The following is an 18633-nucleotide window of genomic DNA, read 5'->3' as shown; positions in this document are numbered from 1 at the left end:
TTACTTTAGAATGTATTTGGATATTTTGTCACAGTTTTTTAAAAACTATTTATAATTAAAATAATTAGCTCGGAATTTCACCTATGAAGTTTTTTTTTGGTGTAATTTTACCGTCGTTAATCCAAGTTACTTTGGGAAGTACACGGAAATATTGTCACAGTTTTTTTAAAACTGTTTATAATTAAAATAATAAGCTCAGAATTTCATCCATGAAATTTTTAGGTCTAATTTCACCGTTACGAATCCAAGTTACTTTGAAGCTACTTAGAAATTTTGTCAAATTAATTTACAATTTATGTTGTAACGATCGATAATCGTTTCTATATTTAAATTCATTAAATGATATACCGCGGTTTATTTTCTATTACTGTATCTTTTCGAATATAGTGTTAATAAATCCTTTTTTCTTAAATAGCTAATTGTGTATGCCATAACAATTATTCAGGAAATTAATTAGTGTAAACTTGCTGGATTCTTATTGTTGATTTGTTAATCATCTCTGGTAAATTTGGTCAAATTCTCTTTCAATTCTATCTGCCATTTAATTGCCTGCATCGTTCACTGCTGCCAATGGAAAAACTTTCAAGATGCTAAAGCATCATCCTTGTGGATTAATTTGTCCCTCCCGGACGAGTCGAACCCCTCTATTAATTTAAATTTATAAACAAATCTCGGTGCACGAGTTGTCACAATGTATAATCTTTTCACAACGGAAACTAAAATTTTTTTTATTTACAATTGTAATCGAAAAGAAAAAAAAATTTTCATAGTCAACAAAAATCTTAAATGTTGATCAGACGCTTATTAAATTTATCGAGTCAATATAATGAAGAAGGTGCGCGCGCGCCCGCATATATATTCATTATAGAAACGTACACGTGATTGAGAACATGTTTCATCGATGCACAAAATCTGCAAACGAGATTTCAACACAAACCTCTTGGCATTATTCAATCAACGTTTGGATTTGCACGTGTTTACGTATTAAGCATACCATTGAATCAGTATATATGCTCGCAAACATCAATGGAACTTAAATTCGACAAATTCTCCTTCTCCAAATCAAGAACTAGATAAAATGAAACCTCATTATTTACTGCCAGAATCCAAGTGTGCCTAGATATATATTTAGAAATTCACCCTTATTTTGATATGAGCTATGGAATTTTCGCAATTGATAGGGAATTTAAATTTTCCTTCAATTATTGTACATTTTGCGAGGCATTCCACAATTCATTGAAATTATTGAAATTTTTTCTAAGACGTTGATGTTTCGATGGTGAAAATTTAGTTTACTTTGTATGAAAGAATAAAATTAAAATGTTGGAATGAAAATTAAAAGCACCAGTACCTTGACAAAGTAAAAATTAGAATCATGGATAAAAGTAACAACAAAAAAGTTAAATAATCTTAAATCTAAAAATTTATTTATACTTTTTAGAAATTCAGTAATCATAGAAGCAAAATGTTTACCAACCAAAATTATTTTAATTTGTTCCTATTATTATTAATCGAGTGTCCAAAATTACCTGCCACGTTTAGACGACGTGACCCAGTAGTTGACCACAAAATTTACGGACATTAATATGATCAATTAATTAATTACTAACCTAATTAACTAATGTTATTAGTTAGCAATAATAATTATTAATGTAGTAATAAAAATATTAAAAAATAATCTATAAAAAAAGGTGCATTTTTCAATGTTAAACTACTGAGCCTTATATGATCAAAATGGAAATACTTTTATCAATAATAAATTACAGATATTTTTTAAAAAATGACAAGTACTGGTGTTTTCATTTTGTATTTTTATAAATTAATAATTATTTACATAAATATAAAAAATCACTGAAATCTTAAAAAAAAATATTATTAGAAAAACAAAATTACAAAAATTAATCTAACCTTTAGCCTGCGACAAATGTTTTTTTCGACGATAAAATCTTGTCAGTAACACAGGCGATTTCGAAAAAAATTTCGAACACTCCCGAAAGCACATTTAAATTAAAATTAACAAAATACTTTTTCTAAAGATTTAAGCGATCGCGATTTTAAGAATTTCGAACACTCCCGGAACAAAAAAATTTACTACAATGTTTTTTTTTTAATTTAATACTATAAAAATTATTTTCGTTTGTGAATTAAATCACTTCACGTTGATTATTTACTTTAAAATTTTTTTTTACAAATTACAAAAATTCTCACTCACGTTCGCCACGTGTCTTAACAGGTCAAAGCACGAATTGCAACTGGGCTTTTTCTATCTCCACCCATTGTTATGATTTTCGACTCAAAACTTTGCCAATGTAAACAATACAGCTTATTATTATATAAAGAATAAAGATAATAAAATTCCAAAATATAAAATTATAATTTTAAATTTCGATATTACTTATTACTTTTTCGAATTTGAGAATAAAATTTTAATGTAGATATCTGCATTACCGATCGTCAAAAGTCGCGCTACTTAACTAAGTGGCGCTGCTGCTACTGCGTTAATCGAAATGAAAACAAACATGGCTGCCACGCTGTTAAAACTGTTTACTGATAATTGTATTTTTATTGTACAATATTTATCTATTGGGATAAAGTTTTTAGCAAAATTTTTAAATAACTTAAAAAGAATTTTTTTTTAAATTTTTAATTTCAAATTGTCATTTCTCATAATTATTATTATAGAAAAAAAAATTTTTTTTCAAAATAAATGGTTTTCAAATTATTTTTTTTTCATCAAGAGTTCTTGAAAATGTACTATATTTAAAAAAACGGCAAGTAAAGGGCGTGAATTTAAATAATTAAGGAAACACTTGGATTTTTCATGAGGGAGATATTTTCCAGGTGTAAAAGAATTAAACAATTTTCACTGCAACTCTCCTGAGTAAAACGACTCTCATTAGGACCACCATATCCTTGAAATATTTAATGGAAGTTTTCACTCACAGTTACGCCCGTCGTTATTACAAATTACTGCAAAATGGAAATCTCTGCTTCCTGCTCTCTCCTCTCTCTCTCTCTCCCACTCTCTGCCTTTATGCAAATTTAAGCCCTCTCTAAAAATGCAAATTCTATTTTCAAAGCTTCCGTTTGTTTAGTGGCTGCACAAATTTTACAACAAGAATTTTTTTTCAAATTGTTGTCCGTTATATATATTATTCAAAAAATCTTTAATGACTTTTTTTCAAAAAAAAAATTTAATGGTAATTAAAGTAGTTTCAAAAACAAAATACTATTTTTTACGATTCAGATCAAATTGTAGGTGAACACATTAAAATGTGGAAATTATTTTCAGATTTCGAGTTATTTGGGCTTTGTGGCAGAAATTTGAAGCTTGGATTTATATTCCAGTGATGAAAAAGCTTTAATATCAATTATTTTCCTTTGATCTTGTCGCTCACAATGTAAACACTAAAATGTGTTCTGTTTCATGCGTTTCGCTCTTGTAAAAGCCCAGCAAAAAAAAATGACTCAAAATAACTTTGTTGATTTCATTTGCTCTTCATTGTTTATTAACAGATTTTTTTAAAGACCTGTTAAAATTTTTTATTTTTAAAAATTTTTTCGACTCTTCTTTTTACTAAATTAATAACAAACTTTTTCAAACACTTTTTAAAGAAATTTTTTTTCCAATAATGAGTAGGAGAAAAAAATGTATTTTTAATTATTCAAATTTAAAAATCCTATTTCCTTATTCATTTATTTTTTCGACGACGAATGGGCTATGCCTTCTCTGGTATAAGGCGAAATCGTGTGCAATAAAAGTGACTCGACGTTAAGTAACTGTCGCATAAAATATCCCTGATACCAGTGAGAATCTTAAGATTCCCGATACCAGGTCTCCATTTCATGAAAGGGGCGTACATTTTATGACCATGTACTTTCCTGACATTAAACTGTTTCCACAGTAGAAATACGCCACTTGTCCACGGAAGGCAATTCTTTTTAAAAAGATCCACCTTGATCGTCTCTCATTCCTCCTATTTCATTACACACAGAATTATAGGGAGCAAAGAAAAAGGAGTAGAAAAAAATTAAATTAAATCTTCTTTTTTTTTTTTGAAGCAGTTGTCACATAAAAAAATCTATTGTATTTCTTAACTCACTTCTATTGTTAAATTAGATTTATTTTAAAAATATTTTTTATTGAATTGATTTGAAAATTTCAATAATGAAATAATCATATTTAATAAAGAAATAAAAAAATATTTAAAAATTTGAATCAAAAGAGTAAAGACGAAAAAAAATATTTTATAAAAGTATTTGCAAAAATATATATATATAAGAAAATAGTTACAAAAAAATAATTTTCTCATCATCGATGTATTTAAAAAAAAGTATTTTATAAAAGTGTTTGGAAAAATATATTTAAATAAAAATTGTTACAACTCGAACAAAAAATCGATAAATAAATCCAATTTAAACGATTAATTTTCAACAAACTGTACACATGAAAAATAATTGCCAATAGATTTCGAAATTCTCATATTCGCTAAAATTAGTACCATCAGTATCAAAAAATAAAAATCTTCTCTTTCAAGTGATTTTCAATTGATAATTCCATTGTTCGAAAATTTTTGTAGCATTTAAAAAAAATTAACAATAATTAAAAAATTCTCATAACAATTGCAAAAAAGCACTTGAAAAATATTCCAATCTATTGTTGATTTAAAAAAATTCAAATCCAATTATAAAAATTTCTTTTATCTAAAATCTTTATAAAGCTGAAACATTTTTTCAATAATTATAATTTAAAAAATCCCTTTGATAAGGAATTTCAAATATTTATTTATATTAATAAAAAAAAAAATTGTTTTCGGCAAATTCTAATTTGTCCCCGTGTATTTTTATTTATTTTTTTAAAGGCCAACTTTGTTAATCATGTGATCTTTGAAAAAATCGTATCAATATTAAAGTGTTTCGCATATAGATATACTGGAAGCCCACGCATGCACTCGAATCAATACAGCTTTGTGTATATGCATAAAAGGGTACCGGGGTTACTGCAAAGGGGGGGTATTAACCTTCTATGACCCCAGCTTTTGTTTTGCCAAGAGGGAAAAAAAAGATACTTTATATACTCGTTCGCTTGTTAAATAAAATTTCTTTTTTTTTAAATCAGAACAATAGTTTTGTATAGGAAAAACAACAATAATAAAAATTTTGTTTTCTAAGTATTAAAAAAAAAATGTTATCGAAAACAAGATTAAGGCTTTCAATTTTTCCTCTTCTTTTATTAATACAAAAAACATGAGAAAGGAAAATAAAATAAAAAGGTGTATCATGTTACGGGAGGCAAATGAGAAAATCCCAAGCACGAAAAGTCTTTTTCTTTCGATTAGATTCCTGTCAGCGAGTATATTCTTTTTCATATATATATATATATATAGTAGAGGACAACCTCAATCTGCATAAGGCTTTTCAAGACATCGATGTTCGATATTCCTAAGAGAAGATTCGCTCCATAATTCTCTTTATTTTATGTAATAGGATTAAATCGACTTCGACGTCTTCTGATGTGAGGTCAGGGAGAAGTATATATATTTTTTTGAATCAAATATAAATCATCTGTTGCCTTCTCAATATGAATTTTAAAAAATATTTTTACAAGCTTCTTTATCTGGAATATTTTTTTAACTCCGCAGAATGAGATCTTTTTTTATAAATCTATTTCGACCTTTAGATATGTAAAGTTTACAAGAGGTGATTCACCTTACAGTGAATAAAGTAACTGACTTTTTCTACGACTCATAAAATCATAACTAATAATATTATTTTTTTTTTATTATTATCTTTTTATAATTAGGAAAAACTGGATTTTTAACGAATGAAATAATAATTGAAAAGCTGGTTTTATAAAATGTATGTTCGCATTTAAATTTCAACAGCCATTAAGCTAACGTCGAATCTCAGGAAGTGACGACACACAACCACCTAGAAGCAACTGAAAATAATTGTAGCAATTTATCTTATTTTTTTTTTTTTTTGACATGAGTTTTTCAAAATTAAAAATCTCTTTTTAATTTTTTAATAGAAAAATAGTTTTTTTCGATTTAATATACACAAAGTGATAAAAAAATTTCTGTCACAAATAGTAACCCTTTCTCTATTTCTTCTTTAATAGTTTTCAAACTAATATTATAAAAGTGCCTTAGCCAAGTTCCAAGGAGAGAATATCACAAGGAAGAAGAAAGTCGTACCAGTTTTATTAAACTTTGGGATGAACTTCTTGAGGTAGAAATTAATTGCAGCCGGTTGCAAAAGTGTCCGCTGGACCAGGAGATTTCTTTTTACCCAGTGAGAAAAGGCAAGTTGGAAAATGGATTCGCGTCAAGAGAAAAGCACGTTTGCAAACTGAACCTCAAAAAGATGTTTAAAGCACAAGATCGTCTGGGTTTTCCTAATTTTACAGCTTCCCTTCTCTTCTTTTTTCTAGAAGGCTTCACTATTTTTTTTTTTTTTTTTATTTTTTTGGGAACGTAAATAGAAAATGAGATGAGAACCAAAGGGAATTGAAAATGAGCGGTTCGCTTTTAAGACCCAAATCTTTTTTTTTTTTTGACCAAAATTACTGAATTCTAATAACGTGCTATGAAGTTTTACATCTTTTTTGCAATATTTATTTTTTATCCCGCTTTTTTTAAATTACTGCTTCAATATTAATTGGGGAAAAAATAGTTACCACTTGTGCGAGTTTCCAAACACACTTTTTTTGGAAAAAATTTTTATCTTAATTACAAATATTTTATTTTATTCCTAAGGTTATATCTCGTTTCTATAATATACCCGAATTTATGTACATATAAAGTGTCTTGACGAGCCAAAATAATGATGATGATGATGATGATGATTTCAAATACAATATTTGTCCCACGAAATGACAGCTATTTTGTACATCACTATAAATATATAATCCACAATGGAATATAATTCACGTTACAAATATAGTTAGTTACTGTGTGACAGTTACAGATCAATTAAAGAGTCGTATAATTATTTTCCAAATGGCGAGAAAGCCATTAAGGCAAATTTTCATAGTCAATTTCATGATATGCCATTATCATATAATTTATGATAAATTACTTTTCATTATACTATTTGACCATACAAAGATTATTTCCATCTTTTTCGGCTAATTTCAAATGTAACGAACCAAGTGGAACCGTTTTTTTTTTTAAAGCCTTCCTTAAGAATACGAATTCTTATATTTATAATTTTAATATCAGAAAATAAATATATTTAATAACTCATCAATTAAGTCATTCACTTCTTATTACTTGTAACCAATGATTTTTTTAATGATGATGCTGAATGTTAAAAAAATCAATTAATTAAATCAAAGTTACAAAGGGAAGACTCGAATAATGTGTTTGTTGGACGCCAATCGTTTCTTGGGACAAAAATAAAAAAAAATAAACATGAGATTTTTTTAAACAAAAGATTAATAAGTTTCTTTAATTTAAATTTTTGAACATGATAAAAATTTAGTTCGGATTCGATATAATTCAAAGAAAATGCTTACTTATTCTTTTTAAAGAATATAAGGATTCTTTAATTCGAGGAATGGAAAAAGGGATTAAATTGAAATGGATACAATAATTATTAAATGAATGACATTTCAATCAATTGTTAAATTTAGAGAATTAAATTCATTCTTAAATAATTCCATAATCAATTAAATTGAAAAGGGATCATTTTAAATTAAATTGAAATTCTAAATTAAAATAAATTCAAATTTAAAGAAAATTCATTATTGAAAAATTCAAACAAATAAATAATTTTGAGATATCTTTCATAAATGGAAAATAAAATTTTACCAGAGAATTCCAAAAAAATCAATGTGTTCAAAATGGCTGACGGCAACGAATATCTCCGATGATTCTCAAACAATTCCTCTTTTTCGATTTATAAATATATTTTCTTATTTTTAATGTTTCCTTTACTTTTCCTTTATAATAAATGATTAAAACGTATTTTATATTAATTGGCATTCCCAAAATAAAAGTGACGAAATAATACAATAAAAGCGTCTAGCTTATACGAAATCACATTAAAGAATGATAAAAAGACGTTGTTTGTTTTCTCCTAGGAGATTTTCGTTACCAACCAAAAAAATGAATATCTAAAAAAAATAAAAAGATCGGGACAAAAAAGAAAGTTCGACGGTCGGTAAAAAGGTTTTCATCTATATCTTGACGCTGATTGGTCCAAACTGATTAAGTGCAAAATTTAAATTCGATAATAAATGTTGTTGACAAAAATTGTTCTCTTGAATAATAATAATACTTCTTCTTGATTAACGATTTTAATACGTTAAATAAGATTTTTCCATTTCTCGAATCCATAATGTGATTTCGTCTAGTAAATTTTTATATTGAAATATCTTTTTCGAGAATAATAAAGCAAAGTGATTTAATATATTTAAAAATAAATAAACCTTTGTGATTTATAAAATTGTAAATTTTACAACGTCACAATATTTATTTCAAGATTAGAATGAGTAGTATCATCAAAGGTTAATAACCCTCTTTAAATAAAATCACATAATAATAATAATAATTATCAAAATTTTCTCTAGTAACAAAATGACTTTCGTGCTATTTGTGCTTCGAAGAGGGAAATTTAATTAAATAATTTTCTAAAACATAAAACACATTGGGAAAATATTTTTCTGAAATTATATTTGCTTTTTTTAATTTTGTAAAAAATTACTTACCCTTGCTGATTTGCGCTGACTGAGACTCTCGACACAGGGAAATCCTCCGCACTGCAAAAGAGAGAAAATAGTCAATTTTTTACCTACTTGATTTATCCTTAATCAGAATTTTAATAATGCAATTTAAATTGTGATGAAAGAGATAAAAAAAAAAAATAGAAGAAGTTGTGTAACTTAATCCATGATTGCCAGTTAGATCATAACTTGAGAAGTAGCTCGTTTCTTAAAGTAAAAAGATGGCAGGTGATTACGTTAATTAAGGTGTAAAAATGAAATTGGATCATGAAAAATGAACTTAAATTACTCGAATTAATTTAAAAAAAAAAAAAAAAACAAACAAAAAAAAATATTAAATATTTTTGTCTTCAACACAATTTTTAATATTAAAATTTTTATGATAGAAATTTTCAAATTTTTGACAAATGGAATTCTATTTTTAGATGGCAGAAAAAAAACCAAATACGCTAATTTTCTATTAACGGGTTGCAAAATTCTTTTTCGAGGAAAGTTTGTCTCGTGCACGAACATATTTAGAAATCGATTTGTGAAAGGTGTGTTTTCAACGTCGCACGTACCTACCTATTTTAGATAATAACGTGTGAAACTAGTATTTACTGAAAAAGACCCTTAATATCTCTAAAATGACGAGATTTTGCTCGACAATAGTTAACGTTTGCAATTCCTTCGTATTGTATAATTTAGAAAATCACTTAGGCAAATTTAATCAGAAAATCTCGATTTGTTGAAAATTGATTTTTTTTAAACTTTTTTTAATTCACCAACTTAAAAGTTAATTTCACCTTTAGAATTTTAATTCATAAATTATAAAAAAAATTATCACCAATGAAGAAAAACTGAATATAAATTTTCAGTAGAATTTTTCCTCGAGAAAAAAGAAAATCGATATTCAAATTTGGATATTTTTTTTTTAAAAACAAGTATTGAAAGTTGACAAACGCGAATAAATGAGAGTTTCTTTCATTTCAGTGGGAAATGTCGACACGTCGACCCCCTAAAGAAATCAATCACGTTTCAGATGAGAAGAGTCGTTATTCAGTGAAAAAGAGGGTTCGTCCCCATTTTTTTTTTTTTTAGGGGTAGGTTATAGCGGCATTTCTTGCCCTTCTAGATTAAGTCGTTTTCAGGTTTCACCTTCGAATAAAGAAGCGACAATACTCATTTCATCAAGAGAATATTTTCAAATCCCCTTTCCCTCAAACAAATATATACCAAAAAGTATTTTTCTCTTTTATAAACATTTTATTTGCGCAAAATCGAACAAAAAAAAAAAATAATAATCGATTTTATTTTTATTTTTTTATTACAAATATACCAAAAAAAAAAAAAAAGTCAGAAAATCTTATTGCAAAATTTCAAGACTGTCTGCATCTTTTAAAGCAATATCGACGTGCTGACCTAGAACTGAAGCAGGTCGGCAGAATTCAATTATATATAATTTCAAAAGAAAAACTCTCTCTCTACAGAGACGGTTATTTCTAAAAATGGAGAAAAAAAAATTACATTTTTCATCTATAGTTGAAAAGTCTGTCTAAAAAAAAAAAAAAAACCAAAAAGAAGGTAAATACAATTTTCTTAATAATTTAGCAAACTAATAACTTGAGTAATACTCAAAATAGCTTGGACATATTAAAAAATTTAAATTTTCTTAAAATTAGTTTAACCAAATTAATTCTGTATAATTTAAATTATTCAAATTATTATTGTATTTCGAAGAAGAATCTTGGTTATTGGGAATTTCAAACTGTCAAACTTTGAAGGTTTCAGAAACTTGTAAATTTCGAAAGCATTTCAAACTTGTGTGAAACTTTACTAACAAAGTTCTCATCGAAACATTAAAAATTTACTCATGTTGTATACAATTTTTTTTTTATATCAAAAACAAAATTTTATTTAATTTTATCACGTTATAGGGAAATTTTTTTTTTTTTTTTTTGGAAAAAAAGGGAAGTTTACGGGATATTATCGATGCATTTAAAAAAAACACAATTTATCATTATTAACTAAATCGGAAGCTCTTTGTTTGCATAAAATCCCATTTGTAAATGATACTCGAATTGAAATTTTAAAAACAGACAATATTTATAACAACAATTTATCATTGGTCGAGTGGGAAAATGAGAGGGTAATTATACGTTGAATATTCACGTGATAAAAATTTATACTTGTTTTCCTTTCACTTGGTTGTGCTTTAAAACAGGAAATAAAACAATTGGAAAAAAATTTTTTTTTTTTTCTATTTAAAACGTGTAACATATTTTCTGTTCTAGTTTTTATTTTCCAAATAGTATATAATTTTATTCTTATTTCTATTTAAAGAAAAAAGAAAATAAACAATTTTTTAGCTTTAAAAATATTAAATTATAATTTTATTTTCTCTATAAAATCAAGAAAAAAAAATTGTATCCTTTAAATAATTTCTTGCATCTCGTAAGGGAAGAATTTTTTCAATGCAGCTTAAATAAATTTATGTAAAGTACGAGTTACATTTGCAAAAGAGAATAGAATGCAACAATATAAGTGAAAAAGAAAACGAAAATAGAGGGATAAAGTAAAATGTAAAACGAAACGCTTCCATAAAATACGATTGAAAGAAAGGCTTTTAAAATTAATTAAAGCAAAAAAGATATATATATTTCAAAAAATGCTGACTAAAAAAAAAATTCTATTCGCAAACATAAATAAAAAAAAAATGTATTGAATATTTTTCCAAATACTTTTATAGGGATTTTTTTTCTAATCAATAATTATGTCAAAAGAACAAAAACAAAATTTTAACATATATTTTTCCAAACACTTTTATAGAATACTTTTTTTTCAAATCAACCAGTTAAAAGTAGAGAGAAAACTGAATATATAAAAAAAAGAAGTGGAATAAATCATGTTTCTCTTGGAAATTTTTGATTGGCTCCTCGTTATATTATTTCCATGCCTCGTTATAAATGTTTCCTGCATACATAGGAAATGTCTCGGGGATTCCCCTTATCTGCCATAAACTCGTAGTTGAGTTTCCGGATCATAAATATTCTAAAACCTTACTTGCAACATCTTTAGACTCCTTAAGTTCTTCACTTCCATTTCTCCCCTACCTCTCTTTCCTTATTTCGCGAAACTTTTTTTTTCCCCGCGCCTTCTTTTTTTTCTTTTCTTTCTTTTCATACTTTCTTTATCCTTGCACACGAGTCTTTGGACTTTGGTGAGTCTCTCTCTTCAAGGGAGATAGTTGAACGCCGTAAACAGATTTGAATAATTCATGATGGAAAATAATTCATAAAGGTTGGAAATACGACGACATTGGGTGTCACGTTGAAAGAAGAATAAATTATGTCGAGCGTTAAGGAACTGAAAACAGTAATCTACTCGAGATTCATTTATATACTTTCAAACAGTTCGAATATATACCTAGTTTATAAATATATAGTCTGAGAAGAAAGATATGTCAGATTAGAAAAGGAAAAATTTTATTATAAAAGAAATTAAACTAAATTGACAAAATTTTCATACAGGATCCAATCAAAAAGTGACTATTGACCTTTGCCAAAAAGTTATATATAATAACGTGGTGGATAATTTAGTCGTTGATTGCCTGGACAAAGGACAAAGAGAGACTACCTTGAAATTTATTTAACTTTCGAGTTTCGCTTTACATGCATTTTTGTTTGGTTTCCGTAATATTTCACTTTATTCATTTTCAACAGGTTTTTTTTTTTAGACATTTCACCCTCCGACCCCATTATCAGATTTCATTATCAATTTTTAAAAATAAATTAATTAATCACTTTATTGCGTGTGTTTCATATACTTTCAACACTCATCACATATTATTTTGTAAGACTTCAATCAAGAGAGGATATTTGACCACTTTTAATTTCAAAATGTTATATTTTCACTAATTAACAGATATATCATAATTTTAGTAAAATAATCATTTATAATAAAAGAAACCATTAAAATTTTATATATAAATTAATATTATATGGATATTAATTCGAATTAAATAAAAGATTTTCTCTAAAATTTAATATAAATTATAATATTCATAAAGCATTAATTCCAAATTGTCAATGTAATTTATTAATTTTATTTAAATTAAAATATAACAATACTTTCTGGTTTAATAAAATTTTAAATTATAGAATTAAATATTAATTTATTTGTAAATAATTATGATTTCTAATTATTAATTAATTTAATGAATTTAAATTATATGAAAAATTTTCTATAAAAATAAAAATACGATATGATTATTTTAATTAATTTGAATTAACCTTACAGTGGCGTTGCCTATTATTTGCTTTAAAATAAAAATTAACATTCAATAAATAAAAAAAAAAATTTGCTCTTTTGTCATGGAATTCCAAAATTATAATTTAATTACCACAAAAGAAGAGAATTATGTCAAATCAAAAATCATGTATCAATGGAAATTAATTAAATATTTGATAATAAAATATCAAAATAAAAATTTGGTTTTAAGGAATATTTTTTTCTGGTAAATTTGTCTTTTCAAAACTGCAAAAACAATTTCTCTATTGAGAGTGAGTACATGTTTCCAAAATTAAGGAAACATCACAATCACAGCAAATTCTGAAAATTAAAACAAAATTAAATTAAAATAACAATCTTTAGGAAAATGATTTAAATATAAACAAAAAAAATTTATAATATTACCCTCTGTATATTACTGTAAAAAAAAGTTAATTCTGATGAGAGATTCCTAAAAAGAAAACGTCAAAAAGAGACAAAGGGAGGGATTGTGTATAACGATCGTTTCATTAGAATTTAACTTTTGTAATTTGCCAGAGGGAATGCGTCAAAATGATGATTGTGTGGGATGAGAGAAAGAGAGAGGAGTGTTGAGAGGGACACGTTAGTCATCTCTTTGAGGACATACGGGAAAAGGGATAGCATTCCACTTCCGTTACAGTTCGGCAGCATATTCTCTCTATATAACAGTTTGAGAAACTTCCGTCCTTTAAATTCAAATTTAGTTGTACTCTCTCTCTCTCTCTCCCTCCCTTCTCTCTCTAAATATCACCAAGTTTTCATCTCATTAAAACGAAAGTGAAATCGGATTACTAACGTAATTACAGAAAATTTTCCACGACACCCAAGTTTTATTACTTGCCAACTTTTAATAGGCATCCCGCGCACTGACAAAGTATTTCAACTTTTCAAAAAAACTTGTTAAAAAATCGAAGTCAGGGAAATATATTTTTTTTTTCTTAAGTACTTTTAAATAAATATTACAAGTGAAAAAAATAATTATATTAATTTTTTTTCGATGAGAGAAACGGAGTTATAGTGTTTTTTTCAGTCGATAGTCGCGCGCAAACATAAACGTAAATAAAAACGTTCGTTGGCGTTTGAAAAAAAAAATATAAATAAAACTGTCAATTTTCACTGTCCAAGGGTAGGCGCTCTGAATATAAAAAATCCATATCCGCGTCGACACTCATACAGCACTTTATATTCTAAGCGGTTAACTTTGTCCTGTGTGTATACGCAGTCGCTTGCATTAACTCAATAAATCGATATTCCATGCCGGCCTTGCATGTCTGCCAGGACTCGATACTTTTTTTTTTTAAATTATTTCACAATGCTCCCTAAAGACTTGCGCCGACCCATTAAATAAAAATGAAAGAAATTATTCGATATAGTGTTCTCTTCATTAAATACATTAACGCTCTAAAAATTGCCTCAACAAATTATATTCTATAACAATTGATAAAAAAAAAATATAACAGATTTCATCAATTTGTTATTTTCTCGAAATTAAATTATAAAACAAGTGATATTAAACAGAAAAGTGAGGTTAGGAAGGGAAATTAAATGAAATAGAAAACAAAAAATGCTATTGAAAAACTTACCAAAATATAAAATGTAAATACCATTCTATTATTGTAATAACAGTACAAATTATTAATTAATTAAATGATCAATCTGATTTTGTTGGATGTAAAAATTTCACTCTTTCATTTCGACTTGAAAGTCGATAAAGTAATTTTCCAAATTACGCGGGAATTTTTAAATCTCAAAACAATATTTAATCATATTTTGAAAAATAATGTAAAAAAAAACCATTTACAATAAATTCTTTTCTATAATTTAATTTGAAATAAACTATATAAAAAAAAACTTGAATAGAGTGCGACAAAGTAATATAAAACACAATTTCAATTTTAGACTATTTTAATTGTAAATTTTTTTAATTAAGAGCTAAATCCGTGGAGCCGGGACGATATATTGTTGATCTCGTGTGTTTGAATGAAGACTAAATAGAAGAGAGAAGCGGCCACAAGAGTACTCGAGTTGCAGCAAAAGTGAATTAATTTCTCGTCTCTGTCCTAGACATTGTCACATTTTATATATAGGAGTTGAAAAAAAAAATTCCCAACCGCTTTGACAATTATTAACTTTATTAATGTTACTCGAGAAAAATTGCCGGGCTTCTCTTTTTATAAAAAAAAAAAGAAAATAGAAATTAATTTAGCTTTTTAGAGACAATTTCCTTTAAAACAAAAATATAATTGAGAAAGACAAATTTACAAAATTCTATGAGCAATTATAATAATTTACAATTATCACCTTTATTTATCAATAACCTAAAATTCTCAAAATAACTATAAACAGAATGTACAAGTATTATAATGAAAATACCTTTCGATAACATTCTTCAAATAATCTAAATTATCAATAAATTACTAAATGTGGAATAACCTGAACTGTCTAAAATATCGATAAATTAAGGAAATGGATAGGCATATAACATATTCGAAGTTACCAAATGATCTAAATTGTCAAAAATATCAATAAATTATGAAAGTGAACATTATTCTCTTCATAATTGTTTCTTAAATGCAATTTTTTGTTTGTTCATAAAAAGCGCGAAATTATATTTGAAATGAGTAAAACAATTATTCTTTTTCAAAAAAATCCACTACTGTTGACTCAGGATTTTCTATCTTGAAAGATTTATAAATGAAGAATATAAAATGCTATTTGAAATATGCAAATTTCGTGTTTGAGGAAGAGTAGAAGAATCGCAAGTAGGATAAAATATTGAGCGTTTTTTTGCAATGTTGAAATTCATTTGAATAAATATCTTTTCGCAGACTAGTGGAGTCCCGCTTTAAAAGAAATAATTGAGATGAAGAACCTCGTACTCAGAAAGTATAAGCCTCGCAATTTCAAAGAGAAAAGGGGGAGAGGGAGAGAGAGAGAGAGAGAGAGAGAGAGAGAGAGAGAGAGAGAGAGAAATAGCGCTTGTGTACAACAGTTAGATGCACTAACCACGTATTGCGAACCGTACTGGCGTGAAGATTGCCGCAACTAAATCACCCCCCTATTAACGTTCAAGCCTTTACAAAAACCGACCTATATCTCACTAAACTAAAATTAAATTCAAATTTAAAAACATAATTATCATTTTTCAATTTTAAATCCTTACTTTTTTTTTTTAAATAAAAGTTACAAGAAAAACTGTATTAATTTCCAAAAATACAAAATATCAAATTCAATATAATTGCAGACATATTCGTTTTTAAAAATTTAATTTTGAATAAAAATAAATCGTCGAACTTTCAAGAATTATAAATAAAAAATTTTCCAACATCACATCTGTCAGAATTTGAAAATTATTTTCAGATTATTGAATTATCAATTATCAATGTATCTTTTGATACGAAATATTGAAGATTTATTTCTGAAATAGACTTTTAGTAATAGAATATTAATTAAAATTAATTTTAAACTTAATTTTCAAATAATAAAACAAATTTTTTTATCATTCAAAGAGTTTTTAAAACAAAAAAAATTAATAGCATCAACAGTATAGGTGAAAAGAAATTATTAAAATAGTATCGATTTTAGATATCAAAATAGAACCAAATGACAATTTAGTACCTAAAGTCGGTATTAAATTAATACATTACGTTTTACATTGCAATGTTACAAATATTTAAATATTTTTAATTTAATTAACAAATGAAAAAAAAACTTAATGTTATAAAAAATTATCTTAATGAAAAAATTGCATTTTCAGTATACTAAAATCAATATCAAATTTTAAATGAAAAAGATAAGAAATGCAATTAAATTTCGTAGAATTATATACTTAAGTTACCTTAACAAATTCATTGTGAATAAAAAATTAATTCATATTCACGTAATTTTTTAATGTTTTAAAATTTACTTTTCAACGAAACCTTTACACGACATACAGAAATGGCAGTGATTTGGCAAGTATTTAAAATATATTATTATTGATATTTTTCCTAATTTATCTTATCTTATTATATTAGTAAGTGAGTAAAATATACTATTATTGGTATTTTTCTTAATTCATTCTATCATATTGGTAAGTGAGTAAAGTATTTATTATTGGTATTTTTCCTAATTTATTTTATCGTATCCTATCATATTGATAAGTGAGTAAAATATTTATTATTGGTATTTTTCCTAATTTATTTTATCGTATCCTATCATATTGATAAGTGAGTAAAATATTTATTATTGGTATTTTTCCTAATTTATTTTATCGTATCCTATCATATTGATAAGTGAGTAAAATATTTATTATTGGTATTTTTCCTAATTTATTTTATCGTATCCTATCATATTGATAAGTGAGTAAAATATTTATTATTGGTATTTTTCCTAATTTATTTTATCGTATCCTATCATATTGTTAAATGAGTAAAATATTTTATTATTTGTATTTTTCCCAATTCATTATATCGTATTGGTAAATGAGTAAAGTATTTATTATTGGTATTTTTTCTAATTTATTTTATCTTATCCTATCATATTAGTAACTGAGTAAAGTATTTTATTATTGGTATTTTTAGTAATTAATAATTTTTACTTTCTTCTTTTAAATTGTAATCAATTTTTTTTTATTTAAATGGAAATACTATGAATTTTTTTCGAAACTTGACATGTTTATTGAAATTAAAAAATATTTATTTCAACTTATTTTAATAATATTTTTATAATTCAACAAATTGTTTTTTTGTGATAAATAAATATATATTTGATAAAAAAGAAATACCAATAATGAATATTTTACTCACTTACCAATATGATAGGATAAGATAGTTGAGGAAAAATACCAATAATAAATATTTTACTCAACAATATAATAGGATACGATAAGATAAATTAGGAAAAATACCAATAATAAAATTTTTTACTCACTTACCAATATGATAAACTGAATTAGGAAAAATACCAATAATAAAATATTTTACTCACTTACCAATATGATAGGATAAAATAAATTAGGAAAAATACCAATAATAAAATATTTTACTCACTTATCAATATGATAGAATAAGATAAAATAAATTAGGAAAAATACCAATAATAAAATTTTTTACTCACTTACCAATATGATAAACTGAATTAGGAAAAATACCAATAATAAAATATTTTACTCACTTACCAATATGATAGGATAAAATAAATTAGGAAAAATACCAATAATAAAATATTTTACTCACTTACCAATATGATAAACTGAATTAGGAAAAATACCAATAATAAATATTTTTATTACTTACCAATTTGATAGGATAAGATAAATTAGAAAAAATACCAATAATAAATATTTTACTCAACAATGTGATAGGATAAGTTAAGATAAAGTAAAAAAAAATACTACTTCATTTTCCCTAACTGACAATGTATTCCACTACTAATACACTAATATAAAAGTATCCCTTTTTCTATGATGCGCACGACTTGTCCTTTTTTCTACTCTAAAGATAAGAAGGAAAAGAACATTATCGAGGGAATAATGCGTGAATATGACAAGAGGGCAATTCATCAATTCAGCTTTTTTTTTGTAATACACACGAGTCTTTACTACAAAAAAAATTCTACATTGTAGAAAAATGAAT

General features: G+C 25.7%; 1 protein-coding gene across 1 annotated transcript in view; it reads right to left on the bottom strand.

Annotated features, from left to right (window-relative positions):
- Nucleotides 1–18633, bottom strand: part of LOC127281166 (neurexin-1) — a 358116-nt gene that overhangs the window by 329010 nt on the left and 10473 nt on the right. Inside the window, exon 2 of the mRNA XM_051304733.1 lies at nucleotides 8714–8764. Within this exon, the coding sequence (XP_051160690.1) occupies nucleotides 8714–8764 (51 nt within the window). The remainder of the gene's footprint in view (nucleotides 1–8713; nucleotides 8765–18633) is intronic.

Source organism: Leptopilina boulardi, unplaced genomic scaffold (assembly GCF_019393585.1).
Source record: "Leptopilina boulardi isolate dan_hultmark-lab unplaced genomic scaffold, ZJU_Lbou_2.1 LbouV2_266, whole genome shotgun sequence".
NCBI lineage: Eukaryota > Metazoa > Arthropoda > Insecta > Hymenoptera > Figitidae > Leptopilina > Leptopilina boulardi.
Note: the sequence above shows the minus strand (reverse complement) of the source record. Positions and strands in the feature narration are given on the sequence as shown.